Source organism: Cariama cristata, unplaced genomic scaffold (genome assembly GCF_000690535.1).
Source record: "Cariama cristata isolate BGI_N322 unplaced genomic scaffold, ASM69053v1 scaffold11625, whole genome shotgun sequence".
Classification (NCBI taxonomy): Eukaryota; Metazoa; Chordata; class Aves; order Cariamiformes; family Cariamidae; genus Cariama; species Cariama cristata.
In genome coordinates this window covers 13,006-26,161 of record NW_009615795.1, presented here as the reverse complement: position 1 = coordinate 26,161, position 13,156 = coordinate 13,006, and the positions used below count along the sequence as shown (strand labels likewise).

General features: G+C 40.4%; 1 protein-coding gene across 1 annotated transcript in view; it reads left to right on the top strand.

Moving 5' to 3' along the window:
* The window catches only part of LOC104161495 (trinucleotide repeat-containing gene 6B protein-like), a gene marked incomplete at its 5' end in the record, with an annotated part of 19,447 nt that extends 6,525 nt beyond the window's left edge, over positions 1-12,922 (top strand). Inside the window, 8 exon segments of the mRNA XM_009699957.1 lie at positions 1-97; positions 305-481; positions 5,304-5,450; positions 5,705-5,800; positions 8,323-8,643; positions 9,035-9,105; positions 10,928-11,067; positions 11,979-12,922. The exon segment at positions 1-97 is cut by the window's left edge and continues 9 nt beyond it. Of these exon segments, the coding sequence (XP_009698259.1) occupies positions 1-97; positions 305-481; positions 5,304-5,450; positions 5,705-5,800; positions 8,323-8,643; positions 9,035-9,105; positions 10,928-11,067; positions 11,979-12,369 (1,440 nt within the window).
* Between the last annotated feature and the right edge of the window lie 234 nt (positions 12,923-13,156).

Sequence of the window (13,156 nt, the reverse complement as noted above, 5' to 3'; positions counted from 1 at the left end):
GGGAAAGAGGCTGGAACAGAATCCCGCTTTAAGCAGTGGACTATGATGGAAGGGCTGCCCTCTGTGGCTTCACAAGATGCCAATATGCACAAAAATGGTGAGAAGGGGACTGGCTGTTTTGGGAATGCCCTTGCAGTATCATCTTGCCAGAGGTGAAATAGCTCAGATGAAACTATGCTTCAAGTTAGTGAATGTCTTACCTCACCAGTATGCATCTTTAATATTTTTATTTTTGTTTTAGTATACCATACTCATAAAGATCCCAACCTTTCCTGAGGGTAAATGTATCTTTTTAATGCTTCAGGTGCAATAGTGCCGCCTGGAAAGACTCGCGGAGGATCGCCCTACAACCAGTTCGACATCATTCAGGGTGACCCCCTGGGTGGCCATGCAGGCCCTGCTGGTGATAGTTGGTTACCTGCCAAATCTCCACCAACGAACAAGATTGGAAGCAAATCCAGCAATGCCAGCTGGCCTCCAGGTATTGCATAAGGGCAGGGGTTATGTCCTAGCTTTGCAGTGGATATGCTGGGATGTTTCCTCGTCCTACTGTTTAAATAACCACTGCAAGGAAAATATTTGATTGGCCTATCTTGGTTTTTTTTAACTTCCACTTTAAATTAGTACATAAATGTTGAATTTCCAGCAGAAAATTGCTGGGCTTAAATATGAAATAACTGCTGAATTGCCTGAGTAGTATTTGGGTTTTGTGAGGTGAATTCTTCTGTAGTTTTGTGACTTTACAGTTACAGAAATTTTCATGAGAACACTTGTCCATAGAATACACAATACCAGCTCCCTTCTTGTATTGATTCCTTATTTGCATTGTGTTAGGCTGACAAGGGGTGTAAAAATTCTGATCGATAGCATGGAATCAGAAAGCAAAAGATATAACAGCTTGGGTTTTGTGATGGTGGAAACAGGATTTTCTTGAGTTGACCCTTTGTATTTTATGTAGCATGAACTTTTCTTCTGGCAATTGTTTACAAATAATGATCCGCTACAGACCACAAGCTTCCTTTTGCCAGCGGTATTGGCACAATACATATACAATGTGTGTGCTTAAGCTGTGGCGTTTTTGACAACAAAAGCACTGTTGTGATTCACCTTTGCTCATGTCACATAAAGGGTAAAAGAGTGTTGCCATGTTTCAGTGCTGCTCAGCAATCTTGTGGCTTGAGTAGAAGTTCCTTGCTTTTTGGATTACGGACAGTAGCACATTCTTTAAATCTTGTAGAGTTTCACTGGCAGAATTTTATTTTTCTGCTAGAAAACTCGAGTATCTAGGAAAAATACATATGTATTTGAACACGCACGTACTTTTCTCTATAAAACATTCATTAAACACAGAGCGGTGTCCTCGAAGTTGTACAGATTAATGATCAGTGCTGCTCAGCAAACAGTGGATACTGTGATTTTTCTCTGCCTGGAAGACTTACATTCCACAAAGACATTCCTAACTGCAAATCCTCTGCTGTCTATCACCTCAAGCGCAAAAAATTAAAGCTGCAGGTATATCTCTTGGGTAAACCGGTAGCACAGACCTTGCATCAGAAAGCCTAGGAATCTGTGTGGCAGATACAACTGCAAGAAACCTACAAAAAGTAGGTAAAGCTTTTTATATGGGAACCTCTCAGTGTCTAACTCTGGCACAGAAATGTTTTCTGATAAGCTAACAGTTAAAGAATTAGCTATCTCAAGAACGTCTGCACACCCACAACATTTCATACCACTGACTGCTCTCTATAGAGGTGTATTTGCATTACGTTTCTGTCAGCCTAGTTGTTAAATACTAAGCTTCGTGAGCTGTGGAGTTACTGTTCATAATGCCAGAAACACCCAAAATTTACTTTTTTCAGGATCTGTCTCGCAGACTCACTGTTGCTGAACTTGTTTCTTTAGTCACCATTCCCCTATGTAATACTGAGAAACACAGTACTGCTTGGCATGTTAGGAGAGGGATGTGAAGATCAGCTCTACCGTGTTTCCAGGGTTTGGAGCAGCCACTGGCTCTGGCAAGATTCTTGGTAACAGAAGGCTGTTACAGAAGTGAGAAGCTGAATAGCTGCTCTGTGCCCCTCGTTAATATCGTAGAGCTTCTTTAGTGATACCTCCAGTCCCACTGTCAGTGAGAAGTAAAATGTCTGCTGTTGCTGGGTGCCTCACTGCTGTCAGAGGATAGCTGGAGTTCACAAGTCCTGAACATAAACTCTCACTGGGATCATCAATGCCATCCCTAATTTCTCGTGTAAACGAGTAGCTGTGATTGCAGATGTCGTGTAATAGATCATGCGTTTTGGTGTGTGGCTTTTACACAATTATTGCTGTATTGCTCTCCCTCTCTTCTGAAGTCCATAGACTACTGGGACAAGTGTTACTGGCCCATAACCATCAGCCACTTAAGCTGTCTGATAGTCTCTCTGGCTTATTGGTTTCCTCAAGAAGGAAAACTTAGCTGAAATCATGATCCACCTTATCAAGACCCCTGATGAAGAATAAAGACCCAAAATGATTTTACAGTGTAGGTCCTTTTTCTCTGCAAGCTTGTAGATGAGGCCCACTGCCAGTTCCTGGAGTGGAGATACCATTTTTCTTCCTAGAGTTGGAAAATAAGTTGTTAATGAAAATTAGTTTACAAGAGAAAACCTCTTGAAATAGGGGCATTTTTCCTTTGAATGAATCCAGTGGTCACTCAGCATTCACCCTGACTACACCTTTCACATTTTCCTCCTAAATGCCATCTGCTGCAGAAATTCTGCCGTTCAAGAGAGCAGTATTGTTCAGCACAAAGATAAATGAAGTGATGCCCAATCAAACTGATATCACAGCTGGAGGTGAGAGCAAGTTTGGCTGCGTTGGTGAGAATTATGTCTTTTGGTTATGTCACACAGACTTGCATACCTAGGTACAAGAGCAGTTCGGTCATATATTCCAGGCAAACTGGCCTGGATGTGTCTGTCATGGTTTTCCTAATAATCCTATCTTTGAACTTTTTAGAAGGACCTTTCAAGTATCAGTGGAGAAATGCACTTCGTGTTTTCTTTACTAACTAGAAATAAAAGAGCACGTCTGTAGGGAGAGTTGGTGAATATGGATAAGAATAACTGTCAGTTGCACAGGATAGTTTGGAAATTTGTCAGTATGCTGAAGTTCAAGGAAAACGCTTCTCCAGACCAGAATTATATTGATGAGTGAGTGTGTTTATATACGACACACCTGATCTTTACAGCCTTGTTTGAATATCCCTTAAACTTTTTGAGGAGAGCTTACTATGCACTTAATTTTCAGTCTCACCAATTCTCAGAAATCTTTACAAAGGCAAGACTTGGACTTCCCCTCCGTTTTTTTGGTTTTGTTTGTTTTGTTTTTTTTTCCCCAAACAAGTTCTAATTCAGATCCTAACCTGTGTTCATGAATTCTTTATCTCAGAAAGAGAAGATCTTTTGACTAGACCCAAAAACTGCAGTGCTTGTTCCTTAAGCATAAGGTGATCCCATTTGTCAGGGGATTGCAGTATTTTGGCAGTAGCTGAGCAAATTCCTTCCATGATGCAGTGCTGATTGCTCATAGTGGTAGAAACGATGATACCTGGTATCCTAGATTATTTTGTCGTATTACTAAAGACTAGGAGATGTGACTGAGGTTTACAAAATCATGAAGGGAGTGAACAAGATAAACGCAGAATTGTAATTCTGCGAATCCTGCAACGCTAGAGCCCACGGTGCAAATGCTGGACTTGAGAGGATATATGTTTTAAATAGATGAGAGCTTTTTTTTTTCCATTGGGTGTGGTGAGTTTCTGGAATGTGTTGCTTTTAGAGCTGTGGAGCCAGATGGTGCTAGCCAGTTGAAACAGTGATTGGATAAACTGATGGAAAAACAGTTTCACAAGCAGGTACTAGCAGGTAGAGGGTATTTCTGATGTCCTGGACAGAAGGACTGTGGATGCTGGGAGAGTGTGAGGACACTAGCCTACAGATAGTGGCCAGGTTTGCGTTCTGTCCCTAGGTGGTATCTCTCCTACCACTGTTAGCAGAGTACTGGGCTGGATGGACCACAGTTCTGACCCAGGGGGACATTTCTGTCTTCTCTGAAATTCTCCTGCCAGTGCATTATCACAATCTAGTACTGCCCTTGCTGTGCCAATTTTTTGCACCAGTAGTATGACATTTTCTTCTGTATTTGTTTGTGAAACTCATGGTCTTGACTATACTTCTTCATTACAAAGGTGACTGAAATGAACCCTTCCATGCTAGATTCACCCTATATGGTTTCATTCCAGAGAGCACATCCTGGATCCCACTTTTAATCATGGATTTTTAATTACACTCAAATATTCTGTCATGAATTAGTTCAGAACTTCAGGTTGGGAATAAAGGTATCATTCTGTATCCTGGACTTGTTTCTGCAAGGGACAAATCTACCACCTTGACATTCTTTTCACACATACCCAAGTTGTCACATAGTATCTGAAGCTTCTTTACTTGTTTTTGTGTAAACAGTAAAGTTTACACAAAAGCAGTTTTACTTTCTTATCACTACTTCCAAATTTGACCACAGCACTTTATTCATTGAACGTCTACTCAGAGAAGGAACCAAGTTACTGATCTTTCTTACAGTAACGGGAGTTTCTGTATGTTCATTCTTCATATAACTCATCCTCTTGTCTTAAAAATCAGGCATGCCTGGAGCTATAGTTGAAACAAAAGCATGATAAGTATGTTCTATCTCATTGTGAAACACGAAGAACATCAATGAGTATATACATTGCTTTTACCGCAAGGCATCTCACCTTAGCATTACCTCAGTATTGACAGGTAATGTATAAAGTGTGTGTGCACCTACAGTGTAAAGTGTCAGAAGTTGGGTTTATAAACTCCTAAGGTAGGTAGCCTTTCCTTGAGAAAGGCTTCTGCACACACACACAAAGTACGTGTGGAGAATCTAATCTCATAATATATAATCTAATCTTATAGATCTTAAAAATATATAATGTATTGAGGAAGGATAAAACTATTGAAGCCTCATCTGAATGTAGTAAAACAGGAATAGTCGAAGGAATACCATGTGCGCTTGAACCAGTTTTTTGTAGTGTGGACTTGTATTCAGACACTAGAGATAGTGCTCTGGGAGGAAATGTGAAATAGATTTTAATTAAGAAAAGTCTGATTTTTTTTTTTTTTCCCCCCTGAGGAACAGTGTAGAAGACAATTATTTACCCTCCTAAAGAGATCTTCAACAATTACTTCTAGTAAATGGCCTTTCCTTGTTTGCATCTAATTCCTTTTTTCCTTCTGTCCCAGAGTTCCAACCAGGAGTGCCATGGAAAGGTATACAAAACATTGACCCTGAATCTGACCCCTATGTGACCCCTGGAAGCGTGCTGGGGGGGACAGCCACATCTCCCATTGTAGATACTGACCACCAACTTCTGCGGGACAACACCACAGGTAAAGCAGTGAATAACTGATCTGTGATTATTGAAGTCCTTCTGACATTTGAGAATATTCTGATGTTCCTGTCATAACAGGGTAACAGTCTATTGCATTTGATTAAGAAGGAAGCCTATGTGCCTTTGCACCATGGCCGCCTATCACCTGAAAGCTTGGCATTGGTACAAATTATGGCTCTCTTGAGGTTTAACAGCATTACAGAAACTCTATGAAATTGGCCTACTCTTTCTCTCTCCTTTTCCCTTCGATAGGGTCTAATTCTTCCCTCAACACCTCGCTGCCTTCACCTGGTGCCTGGCCCTACAGTGCCTCTGACAATTCCTTCACCAACGTTCATAGCACTTCAGGTATGCGTGCTCCAAAACTTACCTGGACAAAGTGTTTTCCACTTAATAGTTCCTCATTTGTGTTCCACTTTGAATATTTAGTCTTTCAGTAATTTCTGAGGAACTCAAAATTGGAATGACTGATCAGATAGTTTTCCTCCTGATGATAAAACACTCTCTTGTAGTTGCTTTAAAAAACTAGACTAAGATCCTTTTCCCTTCCTCCCACCTCCATACAAAATTCTTAGTTATGCAAGTTGAAGAACAGGGTAGCAGTGAGCAGTGGATGCAAAAGCTGGAGGGGTGGGGAACAACAAACCAACAGGAAAAAAAAAACCAACACATACACAATCTTGTTGACATACCTAAGGAGTTGGGGGACTGTCATAATTTCTTAAACATATCTACTCCTGTATGTATGAGTTAAGGAGTTAGAGTAATAAAGTGAGTGATTTTATTCATTTTAACTTTAGTATATTGGAACTTTTTTGCCTCACCTTTTATAGCACTCACCATTCCCTGAAACCTGGAGAGAGAAGAGGGCTTTTAGTACTCTGGCTTTTAATGGTTGGCCTGTAAATAGTAATTTAGATATCTGCCTCAGATCCTTGGTAAGGAGTCTCTAAAGCTTTCTTGTGAAAAATGGTTTCTGCACACACTTCTGAGTAGGATGCTGGAAATACTTGCACCAGACAAACCATTTGGATTTTGAACTTCTTAACAATTGCCAGAGTTTTCTCCTGAGACATCATTGTCTTGACAACTACTTAAAACTGAAGAATTGTGTGTAAATAGCAGAATAGCGATGAACATAGCTGAGAGCTGCATCTGGCCCAAACTTTATGGTTTTTGCATATTACTGAATAAAAGCTGTGTTCATACGTTATCTCAGCATCTTCACAAAATGTGTTGAAAATCCTATTTAGCCCTTGAGGAAAAACAACGTTCCTGCTGCCAGTTTGTGGAGTGACTTTGGTTTGAAGCAATATCTGTATATGCAGCATTCCAATGACATAAAAGATTTCTCTTTCATAGCCTGGGGAAAGGAGTGGCATGTATCAGCTTCTTACCTCTGCTTAATTTTTGTCTAGCACACAAGAAAGACCCAGGAGATAAAAAATTCTTGAAATCATAGTTGAGTTGAGGAAAGTAGACCACTGCCTGGCACACATTTCATCTTCTGCTCATCTCGTTAAACTACACACCAGCGTTGTACAGCCAGAAAGCGGGTCATCTGAATTAGGAATTTAGAATTCACATATGTGTAAAACAAACTGAGTCTAGCGAAAGCAGGTTTTTAAGCACTTTCATGTATTTTCATAGGTTAGTGCTTGAAACCTTCTTGCTGTTGAAAGTTACTCTGTTGTGGAAATATAGTGATCCAACTGTAAAATGAAGCACACTTTTACTTGTTGAAAGCTTTATGGTCTTGATTCCCAAATGTATTATTTTGTGACACCCTGGCATATTGTAAACCTGGATTTTTACCCTTTGTTTCAAGTAAGTAATTTGCTACCTTTTGTTAGTGAATAGAGCTTAATACATATATTTGCACGCACACGCCCCCATGAGTTTTGGCTGAGGTAATTCGTGACACAAGTGCCTTTTCCCCTAGATTGCCCTGTCTGTGTTTGCTGGTCCTCATTCCAGAACAAGGAAAAGAGAAATTACTCGAGTAATTTTGACTTTTGGTTTGGTTTTTTGCTGGGTGATAAATGTCCCTTGGTGTCAGAAGATGTGGGAGAATTTGTGGTCTGCCTTCTTAAGGAAAACTGATTTAGGTAGAGCTCCCAAGTACTGATGACTGATAGTGATATTTTTGGGAGTGTGCTAATTTTTCTCTTTTATTGGACTTTTATATAAAGGGTTCTTGAAAAGTGTTAGGAATATCCACTATTGGTCTTAACTTCTCCTAATAGGCATTTGGTAATGCTTTCTAGTGGGGGGGGAAAAAGTGCTATCAAGATTGTTTAGAAGTCCAGCTGTCACACAGCTAAATGGCCTTCTTTGTGTGTCAACCGTTGTGTCAACTCTGTATGAAATTTGTGATTCCTGAGAACACTTTGATCTTGTAGGAGGACATCTTTAGGAGGGAGCATTAGCTTAGTAGACCAAGAGTGGGTAAACATTCATTTCAGTTCTCTGCAAGTTTTTGGCTTGAAGAAGGTTCAGTTTTATTAAAGGTCAGCAATGCCCAGAGTTGTAAGAAATTCTCGGGTTCTCAAATGAAATGTAGAGTGGACATAAAAGTTGCTGTTCATCTTATTAATGATTAACATACTGTGACCGGTTATATTATCATAAATGATCTAGGGTTGTTTTGGGGTGTGGTTTTTTTTTTGTCAGCGTATATAAAATAAGCAACGATTAACTTACATGTAGCATGGCTTTTTTTGGTATGGTAAATTAACTGTTGTATGGTTCTGTGCTTTGTGCTTGTCTCTGATATAAATGCAGTCAAAGGGTTTACAGTGATAGTCCAGTTAAAGGTTAGTTGAATCTCCTAAGTTTCTCTAATACATACAATTTATTTAATCTTCTAGCAAAATTCAGTGATTACAAATCAACATGGTCCCCAGATCCCATAGGACACAATCCCACTCATCTCTCCAACAAGATGTGGAAAAACCATATTTCCTCAAGGAACACTACAGGGCTGCCCCGCCCGCCTCCTGGCCTGACCAACCCCAAACCATCATCTCCATGGAACAGCACAGCACCCCGATCGGTCAGGGGCTGGGGGGCACAGGACTCAAGGCTTACCTCTGGTGAGAAGAATCAACTGATAGCACCATTGATCAGACCTGAGGAGTGTACGTTTTACAGCACTAGTGGTTTGGAGGAAAGAAAGTTGCAGTTGTCTGGTAAAAGGGGGGAAAAAGAAAAAATTCCTTCTTGAAATGGAAATTTGCTGTCAGTAATTGGGGTGGGGGGTGAAATCCCAAGTCTTGCTGCAGGGATTGAGTGAAGAGGGCTGAGAGCTGCTAGGAGGGAGGCCTGCTGCATGGGGCCTTTCAAGACTAGATGCTTTCTGTGGGTGGGAAACTCCTCAAAGATGAACACTAGTAAAAAGTGACTCTTGATGTGAAATCTGAGGAAATACATGTTTTTCTCTTCAGGACTGAAGATTAGGCTTTTGTGTGTTAGCAGGGCTGATCATGCTGAACTTCTGTAAAATCGAAAGACCTGACTGTAGAGAAAAGTGGTTTTCTTTGTATCAAATCCATCTTGATTGCTCTGTCTTCTGATTTGCAGCATCTACTTGGAGTGATGGTGGCTCAGTTCGTCCTAGCTACTGGCTGGTTCTTCACAATCTCACTCCACAGGTATTTTCTGTTCTTGTCTCTGGGAACTTGCTTGCTTTACCGAGGTACAGATTTGTGGATTCTTCAGTTGTTTCTCTTTGAATAAAACCTAACAAAATCAGATTTGTCAACACATATAAGATGTCTTTCTACTAAACTGGACTGCGGTCTGATTGGTTTTTCTATTGTAATCTCTTCAGCTAACTTTAAGATGTTTTGGTTTTGCTACGTGACTGTCATAACCTTTCATTACCTAGAGTTTCAAAAAAATCACTGGAACAGCAAGACTTTTCTTAGAAGTGAGGATAAGTTGCATGACCATAATGTGGAATGGTTTATAGCTGTTAAAGAGACTGTTCTTTGGGATGTTGTCAATAAGAAAGCTGGTGTAACTGCCAGTTTTCACTGAAACCACAGAATGTTTCCAGCACTCCTGCCAAAAACAGTCTAGTTAGGTTATTCCTGCAAGTATTCTCAGAGCTTGCTTCCATTCAAAATAAATTCTGCGGAGATCCTGGTTTCAACAATCCCAATTAATCTGTATTCAAGGCTTAGGGAAAGCCTATATGATTATCAGCAGCGCCCTGAGGTCTAGACAGAGAGTCCCTAGGATAATTTAGCATGCTTCTACTACAGTCTTAAGAAATGTGAAAGGAAAAACTAAGGTCTCCCTCAGATCACCCAAAACGGCAAACTGTGCTCCTTTCGTAGAAAAGACTGTTTTCCTTGATGTGAAGGAAACAGTGGTGTGATGAAGAGGTACAGTTCTAAGTCTCCTTTGTGCAAGGTAGTTTAAGACTGCTTTAGAAATCATTTAATGGAAGAAGAGTATCTTTTGGAGGCATTTAAGTTAAGAGAAATAAGCAGGTTATAATTATCTCTTCCATAACAAATCCTCTATTCATTGTGGGTCAGCACACTAGAGAGAGGGAAGAATAAAGGTTAAGGTGGATTCAGGGACAGTATCTTCATTTCAAGTTTCTCTGTTTTAACTTTGTCCGTATTTGTATCTGCACACAACTTCCTTTTCCCTCAGTTGAGGTTGTATTGTATAATAGGGGGGAAAGGGAGAAGGAAGAAAGTAACACGTCCTTAAGTATCTGCACATACAGATCCCATTCGTGTGTGCATGTTCCTGTGGCATACCAGGAATGGAATCTGTCTGTACAGAACACCTTGGAGAACAGCAGTTACTGGAGGTAAGTAACAAGCTGTTGCTGCTGCAGAAGGAATGTAGGCAACAACTGCTGTGAAAACATTAGTTCAGGAGGAATGAACATTGCTGGGTTTGGCAGAAAGATCATGGACTGTTTCCGTGACTTACTGTTTCATAAACCACAAAGACAAAAAAGGACCAAAATAAATTTTAAAAAACTCTCATTATAGAAGTGATATTTCCAGTCTTGCAAAGAACTTTTGAATACTGGTTGATCTAAATTATACTGAAATCAGAGTGCTGGAGGCTAAGACATTCTGGTTCCTTTGGTACGAATCCTGACGGCTGAAGATAAGTTGTATATAATTACTGGAAAACCTGGCAGTGTAAGGATAGTGACAATGTAAGAAACTCAGTGAAGTGGGGAAAACTGGACCGAAGCTACAAGTGAGTGGGAAAGATAAGTCAGATTATTCCATAAAGCAAAGTCATTGTAATTGTGAGAAGTCAAGGCATACTGATTCTGTTTGAAAATTAAACTGTCACCTTTGTTTGCTTCCCACTGCTTTCACCTGTTCTCCTTTCTGAGAGCAGATTATCTTTTAATTACTGAGTCGAAATTAGGATTGAAGTACATTTGGAGAAATAGTTACAAACATCTGTTTTATCCTGGCTCTTCTTCCTCAGATTGATGGGTCAACCTTGAGGACGATCTGCATGCAGCATGGCCCACTGCTGACATTCCATCTGAACCTGACCCAGGGCACCGCCCTTATCCGATATAACACCAAACAGGAGGCGGCCAAGGCCCAGACTGCGCTGCACATGTAAGCAATCCCCCGTGTCCGTTCTTTGTTACTACATTAGTCATGAACACAAAACGTCTGTCCACTGCTGTGCTTTGGAAACTCAAGTATCATGGCTGGAAGGGAATCTTTTCATTCATCAGCAGACAAAGAAGAGAAGCGAAGATACCTTCTGTTTGTGTTGCTTTAATTGCTGGCACATACAGAACTAAGAAGGTTCAAATAGGATGGAATTGTGACCAGTATGCGCCCTACTGGACAATTTGGGCCATTTTATAAAAGCTTGTGCAATTGTTCAGATGAAAATCATTCTTATATGTGCAACCCAGGTGTGTGGGAATCTGCTATCATTTTGAGATGCACCTGAAATAGCTTACTTGAAAAGCTGCAGATCTTAGGTTTCTTGTTCCTGAGGTTTTTGGAACTGACTGTGGCTCTGGTATATTTTGAAAATGTCAGAGGTGTAAGCCCTTAAACACAGTGAAAACTTTTGAACTATACTAATCTTATTCTGAATTTCACAGACTTTTAACCTGTTCTTCCTCTGTTCTGTTTGAAACGTGGCATATGTGCATTTGCCATTTTAACTACACTATATAGGCACTTTTATTGCCCTTGGTGTTAATGTTCAGGACCCTAGTTTAAACTGAGAATGGTTTTGTTGCAGGCATAACAACTGAATTTTTGGGGGAGAGGGTTGATTGGTTGGTTTGGGGTTGTTGGTTTTTTTGGTCCCCTTATGAAATGGAAATTCTTGTACCTTGAGTCAGTTTTACTGTCAAGAACAGCTGAAGTTTTCTGTGCTCACTCCATTGTGGTAAGCTTTGGTTTGGGCACATAATAGTGGTGTTTCCATGCCTTCTGAATCTCTTGCCCTTATCTGGCTCTAATTTATTTTTTTTTTTTGCCTTCCATGTCTTCTTGTTTTCTAGGTGTGTGTTGGGAAACACTACCATCCTGGCTGAGTTTGCCACAGATGAAGAGGTTAGTCGCTTTCTGGCACAAGCTCAGCCCCCTACACCTGCAGCAACCCCAAGTGCACCCACAGCAGGCTGGCAATCCCTGGAGACAGGACAGACCCAGACAGATCCAGTTGGACCTGCTTTGAATCTCTTTGGTGGGTCAACAGGGCTTGGGCAGTGGAGCAGTGGCGGCGGCGGTGGCAGCAGTGGGGGTGATCTCACTGGCGCTTCGTTGTGGGGGCCCCCAAACTATTCTTCAAGCTTGTGGGGGGTCCCAAGCGTAGAGGATCCACACAGAATGGGCAGCCCTGCTCCCTTACTACCTGGAGACCTTCTGGGAGGAGGGTCGGATTCAATCTGAACTTAGAACTTTCAACTCTGACCTCGTGACCTTTTTTGGAACAGCAGCAGCACTAACTTGACCTTTTCGTTTTTTTCAACTTGCAATAAATACATTTATAAAAGGAAAAAAGAAAACGGAGAGAGAAAAAAAAAAAAGGTGGGTCATTGACAGACTGTCTGAGCACATAGTTGCCTCCCTTATATAACTTCAGTTTTTCGTTTGGAATATGAATCCAAAAAGAGAACATATCACTCTTGAAATACTTGAAACATGAACGCCAACTTAGAAAGACAATGTGAAGCAAGTACACATACCATTTAAATTTAAACACAAAAAATTAAAAAAATTAGTTTCTAGTTTTTCACTTTTTCATGTTATACGGAAGTTGTTGCTAAGAAACATATATACTGAAAAAATAGCTTTTTAACTTTGTTTGCACTGGGTGTGTTTCCGTCCTTAGGTCTACCATGTTGGGTTGGGGTAGGGGAAGGGTTCAAAAAAAAAAAGGGGGGGGGGGGGGGGGAAGACTTGACGGAGCCTCACTTTAAAAACAAAAAACAAACAAAAAAAACAAACAAAAAAAAATTTAAAAATTAAAAAACCCACAAAAAAACAAAACAGGAAAAAAAAAGAAAAAAAAAAAACAAAAACAAAACAAAAAAACCAACACTTTGTGATTGGCTGGTTGATAAGTACCAGTGTGTTCTGGCACATGTAACTGCCCACGTGTGCTTGTTTCTGTGTGAGTGCGTGTGCACATGTTCATGTGTGTGCATTTTTTTCTCTAGATATATAATCTTGAAAA